The following is a 23,957-nucleotide window of genomic DNA, read 5'->3' as shown; positions in this document are numbered from 1 at the left end:
GTGAGTCACAAGATAAATGTGTATTTAACATCTGAAGAATTGCCAAACTGTTTTCCAAAATGTTTGTGCCATTTTACATTCCCAACAATAGTTTATTAGAGTACCAGTTCCTGTTCCTCTACATCCCCACAATACATCAGCAGGGTCACTCTTTTTAATTTCAGCCATTCTAATAGGTGTGCAGTAGAATCTCATTGTGATTTAAAAATTTTCATTTGGTGAGATGCCTAAGTGGTTCAGTCAGTTAAGTGTCCCTCTTGATTCTGGCTCTGATCATGATCTCCCATTTGGGGGATCTGGTCACACAAGGGGCTCTACTCTGTGCTCAAACTCACTTGTGCTCTGTGTAAGCTCAAACTCACAAACTGTGAGACAATGACTTGAGCTGACATCAGGAGTTGGATGCTTAACCAACTGAGCCACCCAGGAGTCCCTCAAATAAACAAGTATTTTTTAAAATTTGCATTTCCCTAATGACTAATGATGTTTTAGCATCTTTTCATGTGCTATCATTCATTTGTGTATCTTCTCTCTTTGCTAAATTACTACTGAGTTGTAAAAGTTCCTGCATATTCTGGATATAAGCCCTTTATGAGATACATAATTTGCAAATATTTCTCCCAGTCCTTGGCCTGCCTTTTGGTGGTTTTAATATTTCTTTTTTAACTTAATTTTATTAAAGTATAATGTAAACACATAATCAAGATATAGAACATTTCTATCACCCCAAAATGTTCCCTTGTGACCTCTTACAATCATTCTCTACCACCAAACCTTAGGTAATCATTAAGGAGATTTCAATCATTATAAACTAATTTATAAAACCTTGGATTGTGAGTAATTTGTTCTGCATGTGTTCCACAAGATGAGCAAACATTTCTAATAGATTTTAACTTGCAACACAAATAGTATGCGGCACCGAATGTCACATGATCACAACTGAGCCAATGGTTCCTGAAATCTGCTTTGATATACGAGTCGGATTACAAGCATGTTCCTGGAATGAATTATGCTTGCAAACCAAGGTTTTACTGTACTTTTGAATATTCCAGAACTGCTTTTAGTGATACTCAGTATGTAGTACACCCTTTTAATTTCATTTGCTTAGAATGTTGATATTTACCCATTATGTTGCATGTATTAGTTCTTTCCTTCTTATTAATGAGTAGTATTACTTTGTGTAAATATACCATATTTTGTTAACATACCAGTTAATTCCAGTTGAAATTATTCTGGAACAGGTATGAACATTCAATGCACAATCTTTTTGTGTACGTATGTTTTCATTTCTCGGGTAAATAAACCAGAATAGGAATTGCTGGGTCATATGGAGAGATACATGTTCAACTTTATAAGAAACTGGTGTAACAGGTCCCAAGTCAGCTGAATTAATTCATACTCCTCAACAGCAACGGAGAGTTCTAGTTGCTCTACAAGTTAGTGTCATTTAATATCGTTAGTCTTTAATTTTACCCATTACAGTAGGTATATAGTAGTACTGCATTGTGGTAGTAATTTTTTGCATTTCCCAGGTAACTGGAGATATTAAGCATCAGTTTCATGTATTTATTGACCACATTTCTGTATCTTCTTTTAACTATTCAAATCTTTTGCCCATTTTTTTTTTTAAGGTAGGCTTCACACCTAGTACAGAGCCCAACATGGGGCTTGAATTCATGACTGTGAGAGCAAGACCGAGCTGAGATCATGAATCAGATACTTAACTGACTGAGCCATCCAGGGACCCCCCCCACCTTTTTTTTTTTTGCCTATTTTTAAACTGAATTGTGTTACTGTGTTGAAAAGTTCTTCATAGTACTGAATAGTTATACAAGGTAGACTCAGAAAGCATTAATATACATAATAATTCTGCTCAATTTCTAACTTCATATAGTAAAAAATAGGTACAATACTGAGCAAAAGGAAAATAGAATAAAAATAATGGTGAAAATTTAGTAAATATGGTATCAAATTCAACTGACCTCAATCTTACTTAATCTATTCATTTCTCAAAAAACCACAATAACACAACAATTAAAAAAAAGTCAAGATACCCTTATCTACATCATGCACACGTAATTTGAAATCAATTAAACTGTTGCCAAAGTCCATAAGTTATATCTCTAAATTTGATTATGGCTTTTTAACATAAACCTATCTATCAGGTTTACTCAGTCTGTACTGGTACACCAAAATCCATTTCCTAGGCTAGCAGGGGCTGATAGTACCTTAAAAAGCATGAGGTTGGACCTTTAACTTTAAAAAAATTTTTTCATGTTTATTTTTTTTGAGAGAGAGAGAAAGAGACGAAGCAGGCTCCAGGCTCTGAGTTGTCAACGCAGAGCCCGATGTGGGGCTCAAACTCACAAACCACAAGATCATGACCTCAGCCAAAGTTAGATACTTAACTGACTAATCAGGTGCCCCTATTTTAATTTTTTTTTTTTTTAAAGAATTTTTTTTTTTTCAACGTTTATTTATTTTTGGCAAGAGCAGGAACGGGGAAGGGTCAAAGAGAGAGGGAGACACAGAATCGGAAACAGGCTCCAGGCTCCGAGCTGTCAGCCCAGAACCCGACGCGGGGCTCGAACTCACTGACCGCGAGATCGTGACCTGGCTGAAGTCGGACGCTTAACCGACTGCGCCACCCAGGCGCTCCCTATTTTAATTTTTTAAGTGTATATAGCACTTTATTTTTTTTGAAGTGTACTTGACAATGTTCCATTAGTTTCAGGAAGTTGAACCTTTAAACTGCTAATTCTAATACTATTTTTCCCTCTTAATTTGTCTCCCTTTCCTCCTTTTTCTTCTATTATTCTTTAACCTCCTCTAACCTCCATTCTTCCAAGTATGGTCATTTCCTATTACTTTTTAAAGAATGATTTGAAATGATTAGAACCATCATTTTGTGAACATTTCCATCACTCGGGATGGAACACCTTGCCCTGTAGCAGTTACCTCTACTCTTATATCCTCCCAACCCTCCCTAGCCCAAGGCAACCATTAATCTACTTTCTACTCACTAAAGACTATGCTAGACATTTTACATAAATGGACTCATACAACATATGACCCTGTGTAATTTCCTACTTTTAGCTCCTTAGATTTCTAAATATAAAATTTAATACAGCCATTTATTTTCTAACATACAAGACTATAATTTTATATATTATGTATTTCCTTTCCTAGCTAAGTCTCTCTTGATAGAAATGTAGCCTTTTTATTCATGATGGAGTATTCATAATAATTTCATTCCCTAGGAAAGAAAACAAACCACACACGTATGATTTGGCAAAAATATTCAAGTATAACATTAAATATTGAATCCTTTTATCAATATAAATTGTTTTAAAGAAAGTTAATATTTTACTTACTACAAAACCTTACCTTGACTAAGATGTTCATGGTAAATAGATGCTAAATTGGGAAGATGTTGTTGGAGATGAGATGTTAGCTCTGCATGTGAATTAATCTGAACTAGTTCCTCTTCACACCCAGATTCTTCACCATCAAAATCAGCCATATTTTTTTCTGATTTTGCACTGACCTGGGAGCTACTGCAACTGACATCATCTGCACTTAGCATATCATCAACCATATGCCTATTAACACAGAGAAAAGCACAAAGTTAAAACACATGTTGTGAAACACACAAAAATTGTCTCAAAAACTGAAAACCCCACTATGTCAGAATTATAAATTAATTACACAATATACCCACATATTGTCTGACCCATCAACACACTTCACTAAAACCAACTCAAAGATAATTTTAGGGAAAATCTGTAAACTCACTGTTACATATTTTCTGAGCTCAGACCACAATGTGAAACCCTGTACAACTCCAAAATCGAATGAGATTACAACCAGGAAAATACTTCATTTTAAGGCTGCAATCTAGATGTGGTTATTAACCAGGAGACTTTTATTCAATGTAAACTCCTATTAAAACAATACCTAGTAAGCAATTTACTTCTGAAACATACCATACTGGGTACTTTAAGGATGGAAAACAAAAAAGATAAAAAATAACACAAAGAAAAAATGGTCAGGATTAATTTAGAGATTCACAAGAGGTACCCTGCACAGAGAACATGGGAAGTGCTAATATGAAAATTGTAGGTCTTGTGAAGTAGGGAATTGTTGTGGGTATGAAAACTAAAAGATCTGCAATGTGCCAAAATGAATATATTTCACCTCAGTTTTACAAACTAATTGCTTTGTCTTCCTTATAAGCTATCCTGGGAAGAACTTTGAATGTGTATATGTAAAACGTCAGACTATAAACCACTGGTTCTCAATCACAGGGGGACACTGGGCAATGTTTAGAGATATTTTTGGTTATCACAAGGTGGGAGATGCTGCTGGCATCTAGAGATAGAAGATTAAGGATGATGCTAAACATCCTATAATACATTCACATTGCTGCAAATTCAAAACACAGAATTATTTGATCCAAAATGTCAATACTGCCAAGATTGAGAGACATCACCTTAAATTCATATGGGTCAGTAATAAGAAATAAAGGCAAAGAAAATAAAGTAGTAAATATATGGATATATAGTTCTCCCAAACAACCACACTGAATTCTGAAAGTCCTGACACACTGCCAAGTGTTAAGAAAACTAATACTGATAAACCACATATTTGTATTTTATTGTCAATTAAAATTTACTACTTATATGACGGTAATAAACAGGAGCTAACACATATTGAGCTCTATTATGTACCAAGTACATCGGCCCATAAAATGTTCACATTAAAACCCAAGAGGTAAGTACTAATGTTCCTATTTTATAGATGAGAAAATGACTGACACAAAAATTAAGTACTTTCCCCAATAACACCTAATGACAGAATCACTTACTTTTAATTACCACAAATATATTTCACAAATACTCAAAAAGCTTTATCCTTATTCATACCCTAAAATTAAGATGCATGTAAAATTTCCTTTTAATGATCACAATTTAATGGAGTTTCCACAAGCAATCTTATAACTGCTTTAAGGTAATTATTACAAGGAGATAAAGATCTAGATCTGTGTTGTCCAATATGATAGCAACTAGCCACTATGGTGATTGCACACATTGAAAAGTTGCTGATCTAAACAGAAATGCGCTGTAAATATAAAACATACACAGAATATTGAAGCCTTATTACAAAAGAAAGAAAAATATCTTTGTTTTTTTACTGATTACATATGGACATTTTAGATATTACTGCTTTAAATAAAACCTATAATTAAAATTAATGTCACCTATTCCATTTTGCTTTTTAAAATGTGCCCAGAAGCAAATTAACAATTATATACTTGCAGCATGCTTTTGAATTTACATTATATTCTTATTTGCACTAATCTAGAATATACTGCAATTCAATAAACACAAGCTGTAATTGGTTCCCTAAAGGAAATAGACTTTTTTTGGTAAACATTTTTTTTTTAATTTTTTTTTTTTTTTTAACATTTATTTATTTTTGAGACAGAGAGAGACAGAGCATGAACGGGGGAGGGGCAGAGAGAGAGGGAGACACAGAATCGGAAGCAGGCTCCAGGCTCTGAGCCATCAGCCCAGAGCCCGATGCGGGGCTCGAACTCACGGACCACGAGATCGTGACCTGAGCCTAAGTCGGAAGCTCAACCGACTGAGCCACCCAGGCGCCCAATAACATTTATTTTTTAAGTAATCTCTACGCCCAATATGGGGCTCAAATTCACAACCTCAAGATCAAGAGGCGCATGCTCTATGGACTGAGCCAGCCAAGCACCACAATACAATCTATTTTTAAGGAGACTTACCCATCATGGTGGTGATGATGATGGTGGTGGTGGTGGTGGTGATGCTGTGGACCAATAAACTGCCGACAATTAAATAATTCATTCCCAATAGTCTCCCCAAGAAAGTCCCCAGTGCGTGTAATACAAGATTCCTGAGATGCTTGTGCTATATGAGCAGCATTCATTTCCCCTGAAATATCATGTTCTCGATCTTCAGAATGTGAACACGCATCTAGCATTCGTATTCGATTATCTACTGAAGGCATTGAATCAGTGTTAAAAACCAGGTCCTTTCCTGTTCCATTGCTTGTCCCACTTCTTTCTGATGGGCCTTGGGAATCCCCTAAGCAAATGCCTGCTTGGCTTTCTAACTTTCTGTTCCGAAGATCTGTACCACAACTGCTTTTAGGAGGATTATGACCATGATCATCATCTTCATCTTCTTCTTTAAGGGCTTCGATATCTGCAATGTCTTCTGACTGTACCTCACTGCCAGGGCTCCCAGCGGACTGGCTGGCATGGCTAGAGTTCACCTCATTGCTAGATCCATCGCTATGCCCACTACTGCTACCAGGACCACTGCTTCCATCTTCACCACTGTTGGCAGTTTCATCAGAACTTCCCTGCATAGATTCCTAGATTTAGAAAGAAACAGACTTAAATAAATATTTAAACTAGTAAGAAAAAAGTAACTGACATGAACACCCTGACTTTTTAAAAGGTTGACGCAAGGGGCACCTGGGTGTCTCAGTCAGTTGAGCATCTAACTCTTGATTTCAGCTCAGATAATGATCCCAGGGTTGTGGGATCAAACCTGGTGTCGGGCTCCAGGCTCACTATGGACTCTCTCTGTCCTTCCCCCAATCACTTGCACAAGTGCACATGTTCTCTAAAATAAAAAAATAAAGTGCAAACCCATCACCGCAGAAACATTAGCCCTGTCTGCAAAGTGACACTTGAACTTTTCTCCCATACCCATCTCTGTTAATGTAAAACAAACTTTCCTTTAAAAAAAAAAAAAAAAAGAGTCTGCTGTAATCATGACAGACTCCTCTAAAAAATATACAATAGAATTAAAACACACAAAATTTAAAGAACCTTAACAATAACTACTTACAGAAGAGGCCTGAACATGGACTATGTTTATATTTCCAGTTCAAAGGATAAACATGATAAAATCCCCAAAATCCAAAAATCTTGTTAAAGTGGGGGGAAAACTGTTTTCATACCTCTGTGTCAGAAAGTCGTTGTTGGACATGTTTCGTTCTATTAATAAGTTGCTCATCCATTTCAATGTCACTGCCTCCACTTTGATGTGTATCACTGTTATCACTGCTTTGAGGACTAGCAGCAGGTGACCCTATATTAAACAGATTTTACATTGTTACTCTTAATTTGTATTAACATGGGAATTTATGAGAATGACACAATCCTTTGATTCTTTCATTTATAAAACCTTTATGCTAAATAGCCAAAAAATACAATCTGGAAATATGTTAACATTCATTAATTATCTCTCAAGAGGACATAGATGATTTCAATGGAAAATAAGATGGATAGCCAGTTAAGTGTTCATATCTACTCAAAAAAACTTTATAGCCCTGATACAAATATATCATATAAAATGAATTCTATGTGATCATGGAAACAAAACTACAAGTCATCTTGCCATGCATTTCTAAGACTCAACTTACAAGGTGATGGGGCTGCTCTTCTGAGCTCTTCTTCCTCTGAAGGAAAAGGAAAAAACAGGAGGGAAATATTCTAAGTGACTGATCTTCTCTGGAAGATTATCAACTGCTCTGATTATTATTACAAAATCAACAAAATACAGGCAGAGAAACCTGAAATAATGAAGTCCCTAACACCTACAATAGTAGTTGTGTGTGCCTGAATGGAAAATCCTTAATAAAAACATAGTTATATGATGTCAGGAGACCAAAAAATGGGGTAAAGTTGATAAAGTTTTAGAAAGCTCTGGAAAGCTTTCCATAAAACCCATAAAATGCCTGAAGTGAGACAACTTTTGAATCAGAAAACACAGAGAATTGTACCACTATGATCTGCTATAAAAATTGTTTCTAAAACAAAGTATGTTTGTTTTCTAACCAAAAGCTCCAAAGCTATTAGGAAATGGTTTCCCCCCACCCCATGGGAAGAACTAATGAGAGAATATCCAATAACTACTACAACTTCATTACTGTTCTTTACTTGAAGAGTAAACCAAAAGTATTAGCTAACCACTATTAACCCTTTAACAAATACCCTACCTCCCATCTCAAACTTATTTTGAAGTTAATACTGAGAAGAAACTACTTCAAGTTTGAATTATTAAATGGAGAAATATTACTTTAAAAAATACATCACACTTTACTAACCTTTCTTATTTCCAATGGGAAGATTAGTATTTAATAATGATGCAAAAGAACTCTGTTTAGACAGCTGAGCCTTAGCTGCTAGTGCATTGTTCCATAATGCTTTAATTAACATCGATGCCAAGTATAGGGTCTTTCAAAAAAAAGAGAGAGGTTGAAATTAGCGTTTCATAACAAATTTAATATTCTTTTGCCTAAATGAAACGTGAACGTTAAAAACCTACCAATTATCTGCATCACAAATTTTATATTAAAAAAAAAAAACACCCACCATTATTTAATGCTTTAAATATATTACCTGTTCAGTATGAACACTTGGCTCAAGAGCTGAGACCAGATTAAGGAGATGTCTAAGTGGCACTGGATCCAAATTCTTGATGAGTGAAGGAAATAAGTCGTGTATATACCGACTACAATGTTTCAACTATAAAATAATGGTAGAGACAATAATCAAAAATAATTATACTACATTAATAAACAACCTGATACCAAAAAGTTCTACAGAAAACTTCTACAGTTTAAAAGTCAAGAAAGCAGTTGGAACAATATTTTCTAGTATGTTGGGAAAATATTCATTACCATATATCATAAATGGCAGTACATAACATTGTGAAAATAAAATTCCACTGAAGCAGAGCTTTATCTTATCTAAAAAAAACAAAGTTTAATTTTCCAGCCACAAGAGGGAAGCACACAATAAAAAAATTTCTGGAATCCAAGTATAAAGAGGATTCCAATTAAATTTATAATATAGATCATTAAAATACAAACAAATTAGTGTATTAAAATGTAAGTAGTTGCAAATAAAATAAATTGCAATTAGAAGAGAAATCCAAATTAAGTATTCTAAGTGTAACACATTTTTCATATTAAATGGTTATAAAGTATTCATACAGGTGCGCCTGGGTGGTTCAGTTGATTAAGCGTCTGACTTTGGCTCACGTCATGATCTCATGGCTCATGGGTTCGAGCCCAAGTCAGGGTCTGTGCTTACAGCTCAGAGCCTGGAGCCTACTTTGGATCCTGCGTCTCCTCCACCCTCTGCCCCTCCTCCACTCAAACAATGTCTCTCTCTCAAACATAAACATTAAAAAAAAAAAAGGTATTCAGGACGCCTGGGTGACTCAGTCAGTTAAACGTCCAACTTCGGCTCAGGTCATGACCTCACAGCTCCTGAGTTCAAGCCCCGCATCAGGCGCTGTGCTGACAGCTCAGAGCCTGGAGCCTGCTTTGGATTCTGTGTCACCCTCTCTCTGCCCCTCCCCCGCTCACAATATGTCTCTCTCTCTCTCTTAAAAAAAAAAAAAAAGTATACAATGTTCATTTTACTAGAGTACATAATAGAAACTCACTTAAAATAAACGTCTACATAGCAATAAACCAAGAAACACAAAATCTCCTTATACTAAACAGAATAATAAATGAAAGTGTAACATTAAATACTACAATATCATGTAAAATAAGTATCTTCACCTTAAAATAAGCCATCAAGCTGCAAACTGCAAATTCAAGATATGCGACAAATAAGAGCAAGCCAGTAATTCCCAATTTGAAGGTTCCAAAAGTAAAAATCTCAGAGATCCAACTTACTTTCTATACATAAAAATTCCATCAGAAAATATATGTTTTTCTATTCTAAAATACTGACTTTTATATTGTTCAGGCATAAAACATATGAACTTTTTTATGCTATCTCCCCTATCAGGATATATATGCACAACAGAATTCTGAACCAGAAGACAAAATAAAAGTAGGAAAATAACTTTGGAGTAATTCCTCCACATTGGGGTGACTTTCTATAAGCTACACTATTTATATCATTTGATATGAAGGATAAGTAAATAATCAATTAAAAGTTTACTGCTTTTAGGGGTGCCTGGGTGGCTCAGTCGGTTGAATGTCCGACTTCAGCTCAGGTCATGATCTTGGGTTCAGGGGTTTGAGTCCTGGATGTGCTCTGGGCTGACAGCTTGGAGCCTGGAGCCTGCTTTGGATTCTGTGTCTCCCTCTCTCTCTGCCTTTCCCCCACTCATCCTCTGTCTCTCTCTCTCTTTCTCTCTCTCTCTTAAGAATAAATGTAAACAGTAAAAAAAAAAAAAAAATTTAAGTTTATTGCTTTTATAGGTCTTATAAGTATAATTACACTTTTCCTAATTAAAATGTAACAAATCATAGTAAAAAATAACTTTGACTTGCTGCCACTTTTGATCATTCAGAAAATGTTACTTCCATAATAGACTCAAATTTCATAATCAAATACGTTACTGGTTATCTTTAAGTGACAAAACCCTTGAAAGATAATTATGTAATCCTGTAATCCTATAAATATATAAGGCCCTTTGAGGGGTGGCACTGTACTGACAGTGTGGAGCCTGCTAGGGATTCTGTAGCCTTCTCTCTTTGCCCCTTCCCTGCTTATGCTTGGTCTCTCTCTCAAAAATAAACATTAAAAAAAATTTTTTTTTAATAGAAGGCTCTTTTAGAGGTGTACATCATGAAAACAAATTCAGAAAGTAAAGACAAAAAAATATTAAAATTACACAGTTTTAAAAGATTGCAGTGTGAAGTCAGTTCATACTCTTCTTCATTAGTTATCACAAAGTAAAAAGAGGAAAAGGAGTCAGGAAAGATGGTAAAGCAGAAAGTGCCAGGGATCCCTGTCTGCATCTTGACAGCAGTTATATAGACAGAACTGTCTGATGCAACCACTCTGAAACTCTGGAGTCAGTCTGAACCTTCACACTGACACACTTCCAAGGGGAAAGGCTAGCCAGTAAATTGTGGTTAATAATGGCATATTTCAACCTGCAGTGTGATAGCAGCTACCCATTCCCCACTCGATGCCCCTATGTCAAATAGCTGTGGGGACAGTAATATGTAATTCTTCTTTAGCTTGCTGGTTTTTGTCCATGACTTTATTATGCCTTACACAAAAATAAATTCAAAATGGATGAAAGATCTAAATGTGAGACATGAAATCATTAAAATCCTAGAGAACACAGGCAGTAATCTCATCTGCCGTCAGCCATAGCAACTTCTTTCTAAATTATGTCTCCTGAAGCAAGGGAAACAAAAGCAAAAACAAACTATTGGGACTTCATCAAAATAAAAAGCTTCTGCTCAGTCAAGGAAACAATTAGCAAAACTAAAAGCCAACCTTCAGAAGGGAGAAGATATTTGCAAATGACCTATCTCATAAAAGTTAGTATCCATAATATACAAAGAACTAGGGACACTTGGGTGGCTCAGTCAGTTAAGCATCCCACTCTTGATTTCTGCTCAGGTCATGAAACTGAAATTGCTGAGTTTAAGGAATAAAATAAAGGAAATAAGGAAAAAAAAATAAAGAAATGTAAATAGATTCTAAGGGACCTGTGAGAACCACAACCTACCAACATACTCATTATGGGAATCCCAGAAGAGAAAGGACTAAAGTATATTTGAAGAAACAATGGCTGAAAACTTCCAAATTTAATAGAAAAACATGAATCTACAAATCGAAGGAGTTCAACACATCCAAGTAGGGTAAACTCAAAGAAACCTAGAGCAAGACTTATCATAACCAAACTGTCAACAGTCAAAGACAGTAAAATAATCCTGAAAACAGAGATAAACAATGTACCACATATAAGGGACAGTCAATAAGAGTATCAGCAAGTACCCAATCTTCTGATTAGAAGATTGGAAATGAGAGAAAGTGGGATGATATACTCAAAATCTAAAAGAAAAAACTTCCAATGGAGAATTCTATAACTGGCAAAACTATCCTTATGAGAAAGAAATTAATACATTCCCGGATACACAAAAATAAAGGAGTTCACTACAACTAGACCTGCCTTGCCAGAAAACCTAAAGGAAGCCCTTTACAATGAAATGAAAACAAGCTAAACAGTGAAGAAATTAAGACCTCTGAAAAATACACAGGAAAATTAAAAGCTACTATTGTTTTCATTTCTAACTCCACCTTGTATTTGCTATATGATTTAAAAAAGAAATGCAAAAACAATTATTGCTAATGTAAATAACTGTACACACAATGTATTAAGTTGAAAGTTGTCATATCAATAATAAAAATGAGGGAAAAGGAGCTATATACAAGCAAAATTTTGTGTAATATTTGACAAATTCAAATTAGATTATAAGAATCTCAAGATGTTAATTGTAATGTCCACACTAAACACAATATCTACAGAATATTTTTAAAGAAAAAGGAAATGAGAAGAGAATCAAACACTACAAAAAATCAACTAGGAACAACACCAACATAAGGGTGTAACAGAAATGATAGACAAAAACACTGTTAAGACATATAGACAAAAACAGAAAAAAGGCATAAGTATATTCACTCTTTGAATAATTACTTTAAATGTAAATGGTATAAACTCTGCAATCAAAGACAGAGAGTGCTAGAATGGATTTTAAAAACATGGCACAACTGTATGTGGTCTACGAGGACACACTTTATATCCAAAGACACAAAAAGGATAAAAGATAAAGGATGTAAAAAGATATTCTGTGCAAATATTAAGCAAAAGAGAACTGGGCTGACTATGCTGAAATCAAATAAGATAGCCTCTAAATTTTTTAAAGGTTACTAGAAAAAATGGAATTACCATATGACCCAACAATCTCACTTCTGGGTATACATCCAAAATAATTAAAACCAGGATTTTGAAGGGATTTGTACACCTATATTAATTGTACACTGTACATTCATTCACAACAGTCAAAAGATAAAAGCAAAGTAAATGTCTAACAATAAACAATTGTGGCATATACATAAAATGGAATATAATTCAAACTTACAAGAAAGGAAATCCTGTCACATGCTATGATATGGGTCACCATGAGAACATTATGCTGAGTGAAGTAAGCCAGTCACAAAAGGACAAATACTATTAGATTCCACTAATGTGAAATATACAGAGTAGTCAAAACGATAGAAACAGTAGAATGGTGGCTACCAGGAGCTGTAAGGAGAATAAAGGATTTGTTGCTCAATGATTTAATGTTTTGTTTTGTTTTGTTTTTAAATAAACTGTATGCCCAACAAGGGTCTCAAACTCAAGACCCCAAGATCAAGAGTCACATAATCTGCCAGCATGACACCCTTATGTTGTTCAATGAAATCAGACTTTGTTTTGGAAGACGAAAACGTTTTAGAGATCTGTTACATAACAATATGAATGTATCCACTATTAGAACTTAAAAATGGTGCAGAGGATAAATTTATGAAGTTTTCTTTTTCCTACAATTAGGTCTTTTTTAAAAAAGATTAATAAAGAGTGATGTAATTTATTAATAAAAGGTCCAGGTTACAGCAATAAAATAACAGTATAAACATTATATTTTTATAATAACATTACCTTATAACCATACCTTATAACCCAAAGCTAAAAGCACAGAAATAAAATAGACATACAAAATACAGATTAGAAAAACAACAGAAAATTAACAAAACCAATAGTTGGTTCTTCTAAAAGATTCTCAAATGTTTAGCTAGACTGAAAAAAAAAGATATAAATAGCTAAATTGACAAATTCAAATGGGATATTACTATCAAACTTAATACTATGAACAACAGTACACTAAAAAATCAGATAACCTAGAAGATAGGGAGAAATTCCTTGCAAACTACCTACATTAACCCAAGAAGAAATAAAAAGAAATTGAATCAAAAAAAAAAAAAAAAAGACAATGAATCAGTAATCAAAAACCTCCCAATGAAAAAAAGTACTAAAATGCATGGCTTAAACAGAGAATTCTAACAAACATTTCATAAAAAATTAACATCAATATTTCTCAAACGCTCCCAATAAAATTGGAGAAGAAAATACTTATTTTTTTAATGTTTATTTACTTTTGAGAGAGAGAGAGAGAAAGAGAGAGAGAGCACGTGCACAAGTGGGGGAGAGACAGAGAGAGAGGGAGACACAGAATCCCAAGAAGGCTCCAGGCTCTGAGCTGTCAACACAGAGCACAACGTGGGGCTCGAACTCACAGACCTGAAGGCTGTGACCTGAGCCAAAGTTGAACGCTTAACTGACTGAGTCAACCAGGTGGCTCTGAGAAGGAAACACTTCTTATATCATTCTATGAAGCTTTATAGGTCTTCATAAGAACAAAAAATTACTAAGCAGTACCTCATAAATGACAGAAAGTCCTCCAGAAACTATTAGGAAATCAAATCAAAGAGCATACCAAAAGGATTATTCACTATGCCCAAGTGAGATTTATCTCAGGAATTCAAGTGTGGTTCAAAAAGAGTATCGATTACTGTACATATCATGTTAGCCAACGGAAAAAAAGCAACATAGTCATCTTAACTGACAAAGAAAGAATGACAAAATCCAACATCCTTAAATGATAAAAACTCTCAGAACACTCAGAGGATAAACTCAACATGATAAAGGATATTTATGAAAACCCCACAGCTAACTGCATACTCAATGATAAATGACTCATTTTCGCATAGGATCAGGAAGAAGATAAGGATGCACGTTATTTACCGCTGTGTTTGAACACTATACCAAACTTCTAGCCAGTTACTGGACTCCACCCCATAAAACTGAATACATCCAAATTGGAAAGGAAGATGTAAAACTATTCAAAAATGACACAATCCTATATGCAAAAAAACCCCTACATATAATAAGGTAGTAGAGCTAAAAATCAAATAGACAAAGTAACGGAGTACAGATCAACAAGCAAAATTAAGCTGTTTCCATATACTAGCAATGAATTATCTGACAAAGAATTTAATCTAGCAATTCCATTTACAATAGCATACAAAGAATAAAATACAATTGATCCTTAAACAACGAAGAAGATAGGGGGGTGCTGATCCCCTGTATCGTCAGAAAGCTGAGTGTAACCCTGACTCCCAGAAACATAACTATCAATAGCCTACTGCTGACCATAAGCCTAACCAACAACATAAACCAGAATATCAATAACATAAAGTCACTTAACACATATTTGGTATGCTATATATAATATATACCACATTCTTAAAATAAATGTTAAGAAAATCATAAGAGAAAATACATTCACCATACTGTACTGATCAAAACAACCTATGTGGGGGCGCCTGGGTAGCTCAGTCAGTTTAAGAGTCTGACTTCAGCTCAGGTCATGATCTCCCAATTCATAGGTTCAAGCCCCACATCAGGCTCAGTGTTGACAGCTCAGAGCCTGAAGCCTGCTTCAGATTCTGTGTCTCCCTCTCTCTGCACACTCTGTCTCTCAAAAATAAATAAATGTTAAAAAAAAAATTTTTTTTAATAAAATACCTATGTGTATGTGGACATAGGCAGTTCAAACCTATGTTGCTCAAGGATCAACTGTACTTAAGAATGAATCTAATAAAAGAGGAAAAAGACTTGTATACTGAAAACTACAAAACACTGCTGAAAGAAATTATAGTTTAAATAAATGGAAAGACATCCCATGTTCATGGATAAGAAGACTTAACATGTTAAGATGTTAAATACTACCCAAAGTGATATACAGATTCAATACAATCCCTTCAAAATTCCAAGAGCCTTTTTGGTCAGAAATGGAAAAGTCAATCCTCAGATTCATAGGGAATTGCAAGGAGTTGTGAAAAGCCAAAACAATTTTCAAAAAGAAAACTGTGAAACCTACAAGAAAATAAAAGTAATTAGAACAGTATGGTATTAGCATATAGACCAATGAAATAGAACAGAACACCTAGATATAAACTTTCACATAAATCATCAACTAATTTTCAAGACTCACAAGACAATTCAATGTAGAAAGGATAGTCTTTTCAACAAAAGGTGCTGGGAAAACTGGATATTTACAAATTGAAAAATGAAGATATATATTTACCTTACACCATACACAAAAATCAACCCAAAATTGATCAAAGACCTAAACTCAGGAGATAAATACACAAAACTAAAGTAAGAAAACACTGGGGAGAATCTTCACAACACTAGATTCACCAATGGTTTCATCACTAGGACACCAAAAAAACAGATAACAACCAAAAAAGTAGATAAACTGAAATCCATCAAAATTAACAGTTTTCGTGCATCTAAGGATACTTTATTTTTAAAAAATTTTTTAGTGTTTTTATTATTTATTTTTGAGAAAGCGCGCACACGCACAGGGGAAGGTCAGAGAAAGAAGAAGACACGTAATCCAAAGCAGGCTCTAGGCTCCAAGCTGTCAGCACAGAGCCCAATGTGGGGCTCAAACTCATGAACCTGATCATGACCTGAGCCAAAGTCAGATGCTTAACCAACCAAACCACACAGGTACCCCTATTTATTTTTTTAAAGTAAGCTCTACGCCCAACATAGGGCCTGATCTCATGACTCCTGAGATTATGCTCTACTGATTGAGTGCGCAGGTGCCCCCGAATCTAAGGATACTTTAAAGAAAGCAAAAGAAAACTCGTAGAGTTGGAGACAATATATGTAAATTATATATCTGATAAGGGATTAATATCCAGAATGTAAAAAGTACTGCTGTTATTATTTTTTTTTAATGGGGCAGACAGAGAGGGGAAGAGAGGATCTAAAGTAGGCTCTGTGCTGACAGAGAAGAACCCAATGCAAGGCCTGAACTCACAAACTATCAGGTCAGATCATGACCTGAGCTGAAATCAGATGCTTAACCAACTGAGCCACCAGATGCCCCATAAGTACTACTAAACTTTAAAATCTCCCAAGCAACCCAATTCAAAATGGGCAAAGGTCTTGAATAGACATTTTTTCAAAAAAGATATACAAAAGGTCAATAAGGATACAAAAGGATGCTCAAAGTCATTAGTCATTAGGAAATGCAAAAAAGTACAAATTAAAACCACAGTGAGATATTACTTCACACCTCCTAGGAGGACTAAAAAAATTTTTAGGACAAATAACAAGTGTTGGCAAAGATAGGGAGAAATGGGACTCTCCCTGTACTATGGGTTGAATGTAAAACACTGCAGTTGCTGTAGTAAAGTTTGGCAATAACTCAAAAAATTAGAGAATTACCGTATGACCTAGTAGATCTGCCCCTATGTATATATACAGAAAAACTGAATGCAGGGACTCAAACATATGCTTGTACACCCATGTTCATGGAAACATGATTCACAATATATAGCAAAAAAGTAGAAGCAACTCCAATGTTTATGAATGTAGAAATGAAAACATTAAATGTGGTATACACAAACAATGGGATATTATTTAGTTGTAAAAAGACAACTTTTTACATATGCTATACCATGGATAACCCTCAAAAACACTGTGTTCAGTAATATACGCCAGACATAGACAAATACTGTGATTCTACTTAAATGAGGTACCTAAAATAGACATATATAGACAAAATGTAGAATACCAAGGGCTTGGGGGAGGGACAGTTATTGTTTAATGGGTACAGTGTTTTCGTTGGGGATAGTGACAAAGTTTTGAATATAGACAGTGGTGATGGTTACACAATATTAAATATTTAATGCCATTGAACTGTACAGTTACAAATGGTTAAGTTTTATGTTTATATATATTTGTGCCACAATAAAGAAGTTAATTAAAAAAAGAGAAAAAATAAATATATGTGTTAACAGGCATCATACCAAAACTCAAATCAAGTTTAAAAAAAAAAAAAAAAAAAAAACCCGGAGCACTTGGGTGGCTCAGGCAGTTAAGCAGCAGACTCCTCATGATATCACGGTTGTGAGATGGAGCCTGAGTCGGGCTCTGCACAGACAGTGTGGAGCCTGCTTGGGATTCTCTTTCTCCCTCTCTTTCTGCCCCTTCCCTGCTCAGGCACACTCTTGCTATCAAAATAAACAAACGAACCAGCATGGATTACTTAACACCTGAAAACCTACATAAGAGAAAAATTCTGCCAACAAGAAATGGTGGGATAGAGGCGCCTGGTTGGCTCAGTTGGACATTGGTGTGTAGAAATTAGGAAGGAAGGAAGGAAGGAAGGAAGGAAGGAAGGAAGGAAGGAAGGAAGGAAGGAAGAATGATGGGATATACCTACCTATCTTCATAAAATATTACCAAAAAAAGCAAAAAATAAAACAAAATAAAATAAAACATAAAAGCTGTTCATTGAGGAAACAATGAACTACTATTCACCTCTATTACAAAGCTCTGAGGGAAATCTTAGTATCTTACATTCAAACATGAGTACAAAGAAAACAGACATCTCAAGCGTGTAGTAACCCAGAACAGAACATCAGGATTCCTCTTTAGGGAAAACAAAAAGCTAATCTGTGAAGACCGTAAGAATAAATACTCATTAATTTTGGAATGAGAAAAAGAGAAATGAGGGGAAAAATTTTTCTGAGTTATAACCTAAATACAAACTTAGCAATAAACAACTGTACAAATTATGGTTATAAAATTTAAAACAAATGATTTGATAAACTATACATAACACATAGCAAAAACTGGAAAGCAGAAAATGAGAAAAGAAAAATGATGAGATTCCCTCATCTTCTACAGAAGAGAATCTATCATCACTGTATTTTAGAATGAAAAGAAACACACCCACAAAGAAAATGAGAGCTAATAACAGATACTAAATTTCAACAAACTTCTGAATAAAATGAAGGGAATACATTTTAAAATGTACAGACTGAGAAAGGTGTAGCTCAGAGTAATTTGTGAGTGAGCTGTAAAGGAGCTAAGTTAACCTTCCAATGTAAATGGGAAAGATACTGGACTCAGATGGACACCAAGAGGTATGAAGATAAAAACACAGGATTTCAATGAATATTCTTGAAGAATAATTTTATTTGTCAGCCATCAATGGGTCAGAAAAATACAAACAGCCATCCACCAAGGCTCTTCCCTGAGTAAAAATTATATAAAGCCATAGCTTTTAAGCAGATACCGGTATCCCCTTTCACTCTCTCTTAGAAATTCCACAAGCAGAGGAGTGCCAGGGTGGTTCAGTTGGTTAAACATCCAACTTCAGCTCAGGATCTCATGGTTCGTGGGTTTGAGTCCCACATCAGGCTTTGTGCTGACAGCTCAGAGCCTGGAGCCTGCTTCAGATTCAGTGTCTCCCTCTCTCTCTCTGCTCCTCCCCCACTCACTCCCTGTTTCTGACTCTCAAAAATGAATAATCGTTGAAAAAAAAATTTTTTTAGAAATCCCACAAGCAGTAAAACTAGTGACTCAAATGAGGAAAGTTCAAGTTGTTTTACCATTGCCACCCTAAAAAATGTCACAAAGCAGGAGACCCATTTGAGACAGCTCTAATGAAAAAATATTTCACAACATCCAAGACTATCTAGACCATTTACCTAGACAACTTTCTTAAATATGAATGGATAACAAAGTCATATGTGAAGATATCCAACAACATAAAAAAAGAACAGAGCTCATGTTAAGAGTTTCTAAAAAGGCAGGAAGGAACAGAATTCAAATTATAATATGTAACACAGAAGGAAATTTCAGTGCCCACATTACTCAAGTATAGTCATAACCTCACATGCTAGTAGTTGCATGCAATGTCTCATAAAGCAGTAATCCAAATGTGCATACAAGTACACATGCAGAAACTAATAACCATTCGAATAAAGATCAGCATTTCTAAAATTAGTCATCACAACAGGGCTCCCAGGTGGCTCGGTCGATTAAGTAACCAACTCTTAATCTCAGGTCAGGATCTTGGAGTTCATGAGTTTGAGCCCTGCATCAAGTTCCATGTTGACAGTGCAGAGCCTGTTTGGAATCCTCTCTCCCCCTCTCTTTCTGCCCCTCCCCTATTCACGTGTGTGCGCGCGCACACTGTCTCTCAAAGTAAACTTTAAAAAAAATTAAAATAAAAAAATAAAATTGGTCATCACTAATCCTTTTGAAAATCTAATGACAATTATGTGCATAATGCATATCTCAATCAGATGATATTTAAGTCCTAAATCATAGAGAATCTGACTTTTGTCATTGACATGAAAATCTATTCACAAAAATCAGCTCCATTTTAAAATAAAATTATTATATCAATAAGTTGCATACATGTATGCAAACATTCTTCAAATATGGAAAGCATTTAACAATAAATTCCAATGGAGTGCTAAGATTCTCAAGGGTTTTTTTGATGTCCCTTGACTAAAACATTTCATAGTGGAAGGGTGTGTAGAGGGAAATACAGAGAGGTTAACTAAGCCAAATCAGAATAGTAACTTTAAATGGTAGAGAGCGTGATTTAAATGCCAAAATACTTGCTTTAACTTTATATACTAGTCTTTGTATTTACTGAAAACCTGATATACACATGGAAAAGTTTCAAAGTTTACATAAGCATAGACAGTAAGAAGAAAGTTTCCCATCTATCCCAGGCAACTTCCCTAAAAGCAAACCTATTAAAATTTGTGTATTTTTTACAAAAAGTTCCAGGCATTTACAAGTAAGAAGTATATGTACATATATGTATATATGGATCCTTATGTACATATATGTATATATGGATCCTCTTTTTACAATTGTTTAAATACACACTGGGAGAATACAAGGTGTACTTGAAATCTTCTCTCAATAAAAGATCGATTACCTACACAGTATTTAGTAAAACTATTTCTTACATACTATTCCACTTGAGCAAAACTCAACTATTTCAGTCCTTCTCACAGCTACACAGCATTCTATTATATGAATTTCCCACAACTTATCTAAGTAGTCCTACAGTGACAGACATTCCTCATGTGCTAGCACAGTCAATGCTGCAACAAACATCTTAATGTACTTGTATTTACAAAATAAATTACCAGAAATAGAACTCTGTGTTGCTTGCCATAAGTTATACCATACTCTGGTCAATACAGTGCATTATTAAACATAATGGGAATTACCCAATACATGAAAATTCTATTACATTATTTGAACTTGTATTTAATTACAAAGATAAGCATTTTTCAAATATTTGCAAATACTTTTCTACCTATTTCAATCCATTTGTCACCTGTGTCTATTTTCTTCTTGGATTCCGGTACAAAAGTTATAATACAAACAATGAAAAGAGCAGCAGCCAATCCAATTAGTATGGGTAAAGAGTGTGTGTGTGTGTGTGTGTGTGTGTGTGTGTGTGTGTGTGTGTGTGTGTGTGTGTGTGTGTGTGTGTGTGTGTGTTTGTGTGCCTGTCTCTGAGGTGGACAAAGTAACGTCAAAAACTTACTCTAGATGGAATGAAAAAAACTCAGGTAAGACTGTATGAAACTAACCAACCCTAGACACTTTAAAATTCATTATATTTAGTGCTCAAATGTTAAAATCTCAAAACGTAAAAATTTCTGATCATTCTAAATTTGTGGTAGATTCAAAAATAAAGCAGTAACAAACACAGAAACACCCAATTAAAATAACCCTTAGGAGACACTTATTTTATGTTAATCTTTTATAAATATCTTAAGTTTTCAAACTGTATCACAAATTATGCCACAATTTTTAATTATTCCCTTCCCAGGTTACTTCAAATTCTTGCTAGGGAAGAAGCTAAAACATGAACAGATGACATTTTCAATTATCAATTTGATAAGTTTCAGTTTCAATAAAGAATAATACTCCACTATTCCTAGCTACTTAATCTGTATTACTTAATATATCATTGTTCTCATATTTTCCTACTCTTGATGTGAACAAAATAAAAATTTTATGTCTATTAAAATGAATAACATTGTCAGAAAATTATGAAAGAAAAGTTCCCTTTATTCTGAAATGGAAAGTGCTTCATTAATTTACTAAAATGACAGTAATATAGAAATATACATTATTAAATATGGGAAGTAAAAAAAAAAAAGTATTAAAAAATTACCACAACCAATCTAAGAATTAAGGTCTCAAGGCACACAATTATCAAAAATTTGAAAATCTTTATACAAAAAGTTTATGAATATGTGCAGTAATCATCAAATCTAATAGAAGGAAGAGAAATATAATGAACAAAAGTAAGTATAATGGGAGAAATGGCTATTATAATAGCAATAACAAATACAACTTAAATTCCTAAAAATAAGCTTAACATGAAATAAAATTTATATACAAATAACTTTAAATTTTTGAATGATACAAAAGAGAACGAAGAGTGCAAGCTCTGAGTAGGAAGACCATTTCGATTCTTTTCAAATTAATCATTATTACAATTAATATGCCAATATTTTTAAATAAGAATGCTAAAATTTACATGAAAAAATATATAAAAAGAACCAGCCCTGCCAGACATGAATATTACCAGGGGAAAAAAAAGGGTAAGACATTAGTATAAACCCAGGATCAGCAAATGTTTTCTTGAAGGACCAGAGAGTCAACAGTTCAAGATTGCAAGTGATAAGGTCTCTGCTACAAGTACTGTACACTACCACTACAATATGGAAGTAGCAACAGGCAATATGCACAAGAATCAACAAGCTTATGGTGCAAAAAAACTTTATTTACAAAATGAAGTGGCTGGCCTGAAAGCCTTCAATTTACTAATCCATGGTATACTGATCATGACTACATATACTACTGGTCAGTCTACAGACTCCAGAAATAAAAAAAACAGTCAAAATAAAAGTGGTATCTCAGTTCAGTAAGGAATAAAAGAATTGCTGAACAAGTGGAAAGGAGACAACTACGTAACAAAAAAATGGGGTAATAAGTTAAGATGCAGGACACCTTGAACCAAGAAAAATTCCAACTCAAAGACTAAAATATAAAATTAAAACAGAAAATGTACAGAAAGGAACTAAAGGAGAATTTTCTTATAACCTCAGAGTGGAAAAGGCATTTCAAACCATAAGAAAAAAAATCCACAAGCAATAAAAAAATTAAACCACAAGTTTGAAAACCACAAATGTGAATCTGAACAGCAAAAACCACCTTAACCAAAGCAAAAAATATCAAAGTAGAATACAGTTATAACTCTTAACATAGACACAAGTCCAATGTCACTAATATATAAAAGTCTCCTACAAAAAAGAACAAGAAAACCACTACTACATGGCAAAGAAAATCAACGGACATTCCCAGTAAAGGAAACAAAAGTGGCTCTTAAACACAAGACTTGAAATGTGCTTCATATAAACTAAATGCAAATTTAAAATAGCAATGATACCACTTTTCACCCATCTGTTTAGCAAACATCAAGTGTAAGGACACAAGATATTGAGGAAGATGAGGGACAAGAGGCTTTATCACACCATTATATACCACAAGTAAACCACAGAGATGCTTTAACCTAAAAATTCTACTTAAAAGATTTATCCTACAAATAATTTTACACATGAATGAAATGAGTATGTTAGAACTTACTGATTTTAGCATTGTTTATAATAGAAAAGAATGGGAAAAAATAATGCCTATGAACAGGGAACTAGTAAAATAAATTACCATACATGTATATATTTAAACACTATGCCCTCTTTTAAAAATGGTTTTATATATTGATATGCAATAATCTTCAGGATAAATTAAGTGAAAAAAGCCAAGTCCATTTAGTATGCAACATGTGTAATAAAGGGGGCAAAAAAAAAGAAAAGCTTACAATTAGCTATTTACACAGAAAATCTCTGATGCACCTGAGAAGATAAGAACTGCATGCCTAGAATGTAGGGACAGGAGTGGGGGGAAGGGTTGAGATATAACATACACTTTACTATTTATTTTTTGGATTTTGAGCCATGCTGATATACGCCTATTCAAATAACTGAATTAAAACAGTATAATAGAAAACTATGAATACAACATACAGAAGGGTTTACTGTATCAACAAATAGGCAAATATCTCTTAATAAACCAAGATGGTTTCATGAAGACCCTCCAAATGACTCTCATTTCCTTCAATTC

The 23,957-nt window shown here is 34.3% G+C and overlaps 1 protein-coding gene across 5 annotated transcripts in view; it reads right to left on the bottom strand.

Moving 5' to 3' along the window:
• The window catches only part of USP34 (ubiquitin specific peptidase 34), a 254,684-nt gene that overhangs the window by 133,755 nt on the left and 96,972 nt on the right, over positions 1–23,957 (bottom strand). For all 5 annotated transcript variants that reach the window (XR_015249197.1, XM_086701030.1, XM_086701029.1 and 2 more), the window contains 6 exons: positions 8,453–8,578; positions 8,158–8,287; positions 7,474–7,509; positions 7,009–7,139; positions 5,801–6,414; positions 3,388–3,602 (listed from right to left, as the gene is read on the bottom strand). Coding sequence is in view for 4 of the 5 variants with exons in the window: in XM_086701030.1 (XP_086557156.1) it covers positions 3,388–3,602; positions 5,801–6,414; positions 7,009–7,139; positions 7,474–7,509; positions 8,158–8,287; positions 8,453–8,578 (1,252 nt within the window). In the remaining variant the exon portion in view is untranslated. The remainder of the gene's footprint in view (positions 1–3,387; positions 3,603–5,800; positions 6,415–7,008; positions 7,140–7,473; positions 7,510–8,157; positions 8,288–8,452; positions 8,579–23,957) is intronic.

Source organism: Puma concolor, chromosome A3, assembly GCF_028749965.1.
Source record: "Puma concolor isolate L17-30 chromosome A3, mPumCon1.1.hap2, whole genome shotgun sequence".
In the NCBI taxonomy this organism is placed as follows: Eukaryota; Metazoa; Chordata; class Mammalia; order Carnivora; family Felidae; genus Puma; species Puma concolor.
Note: the sequence above shows the minus strand (reverse complement) of the source record. Positions and strands in the feature narration are given on the sequence as shown.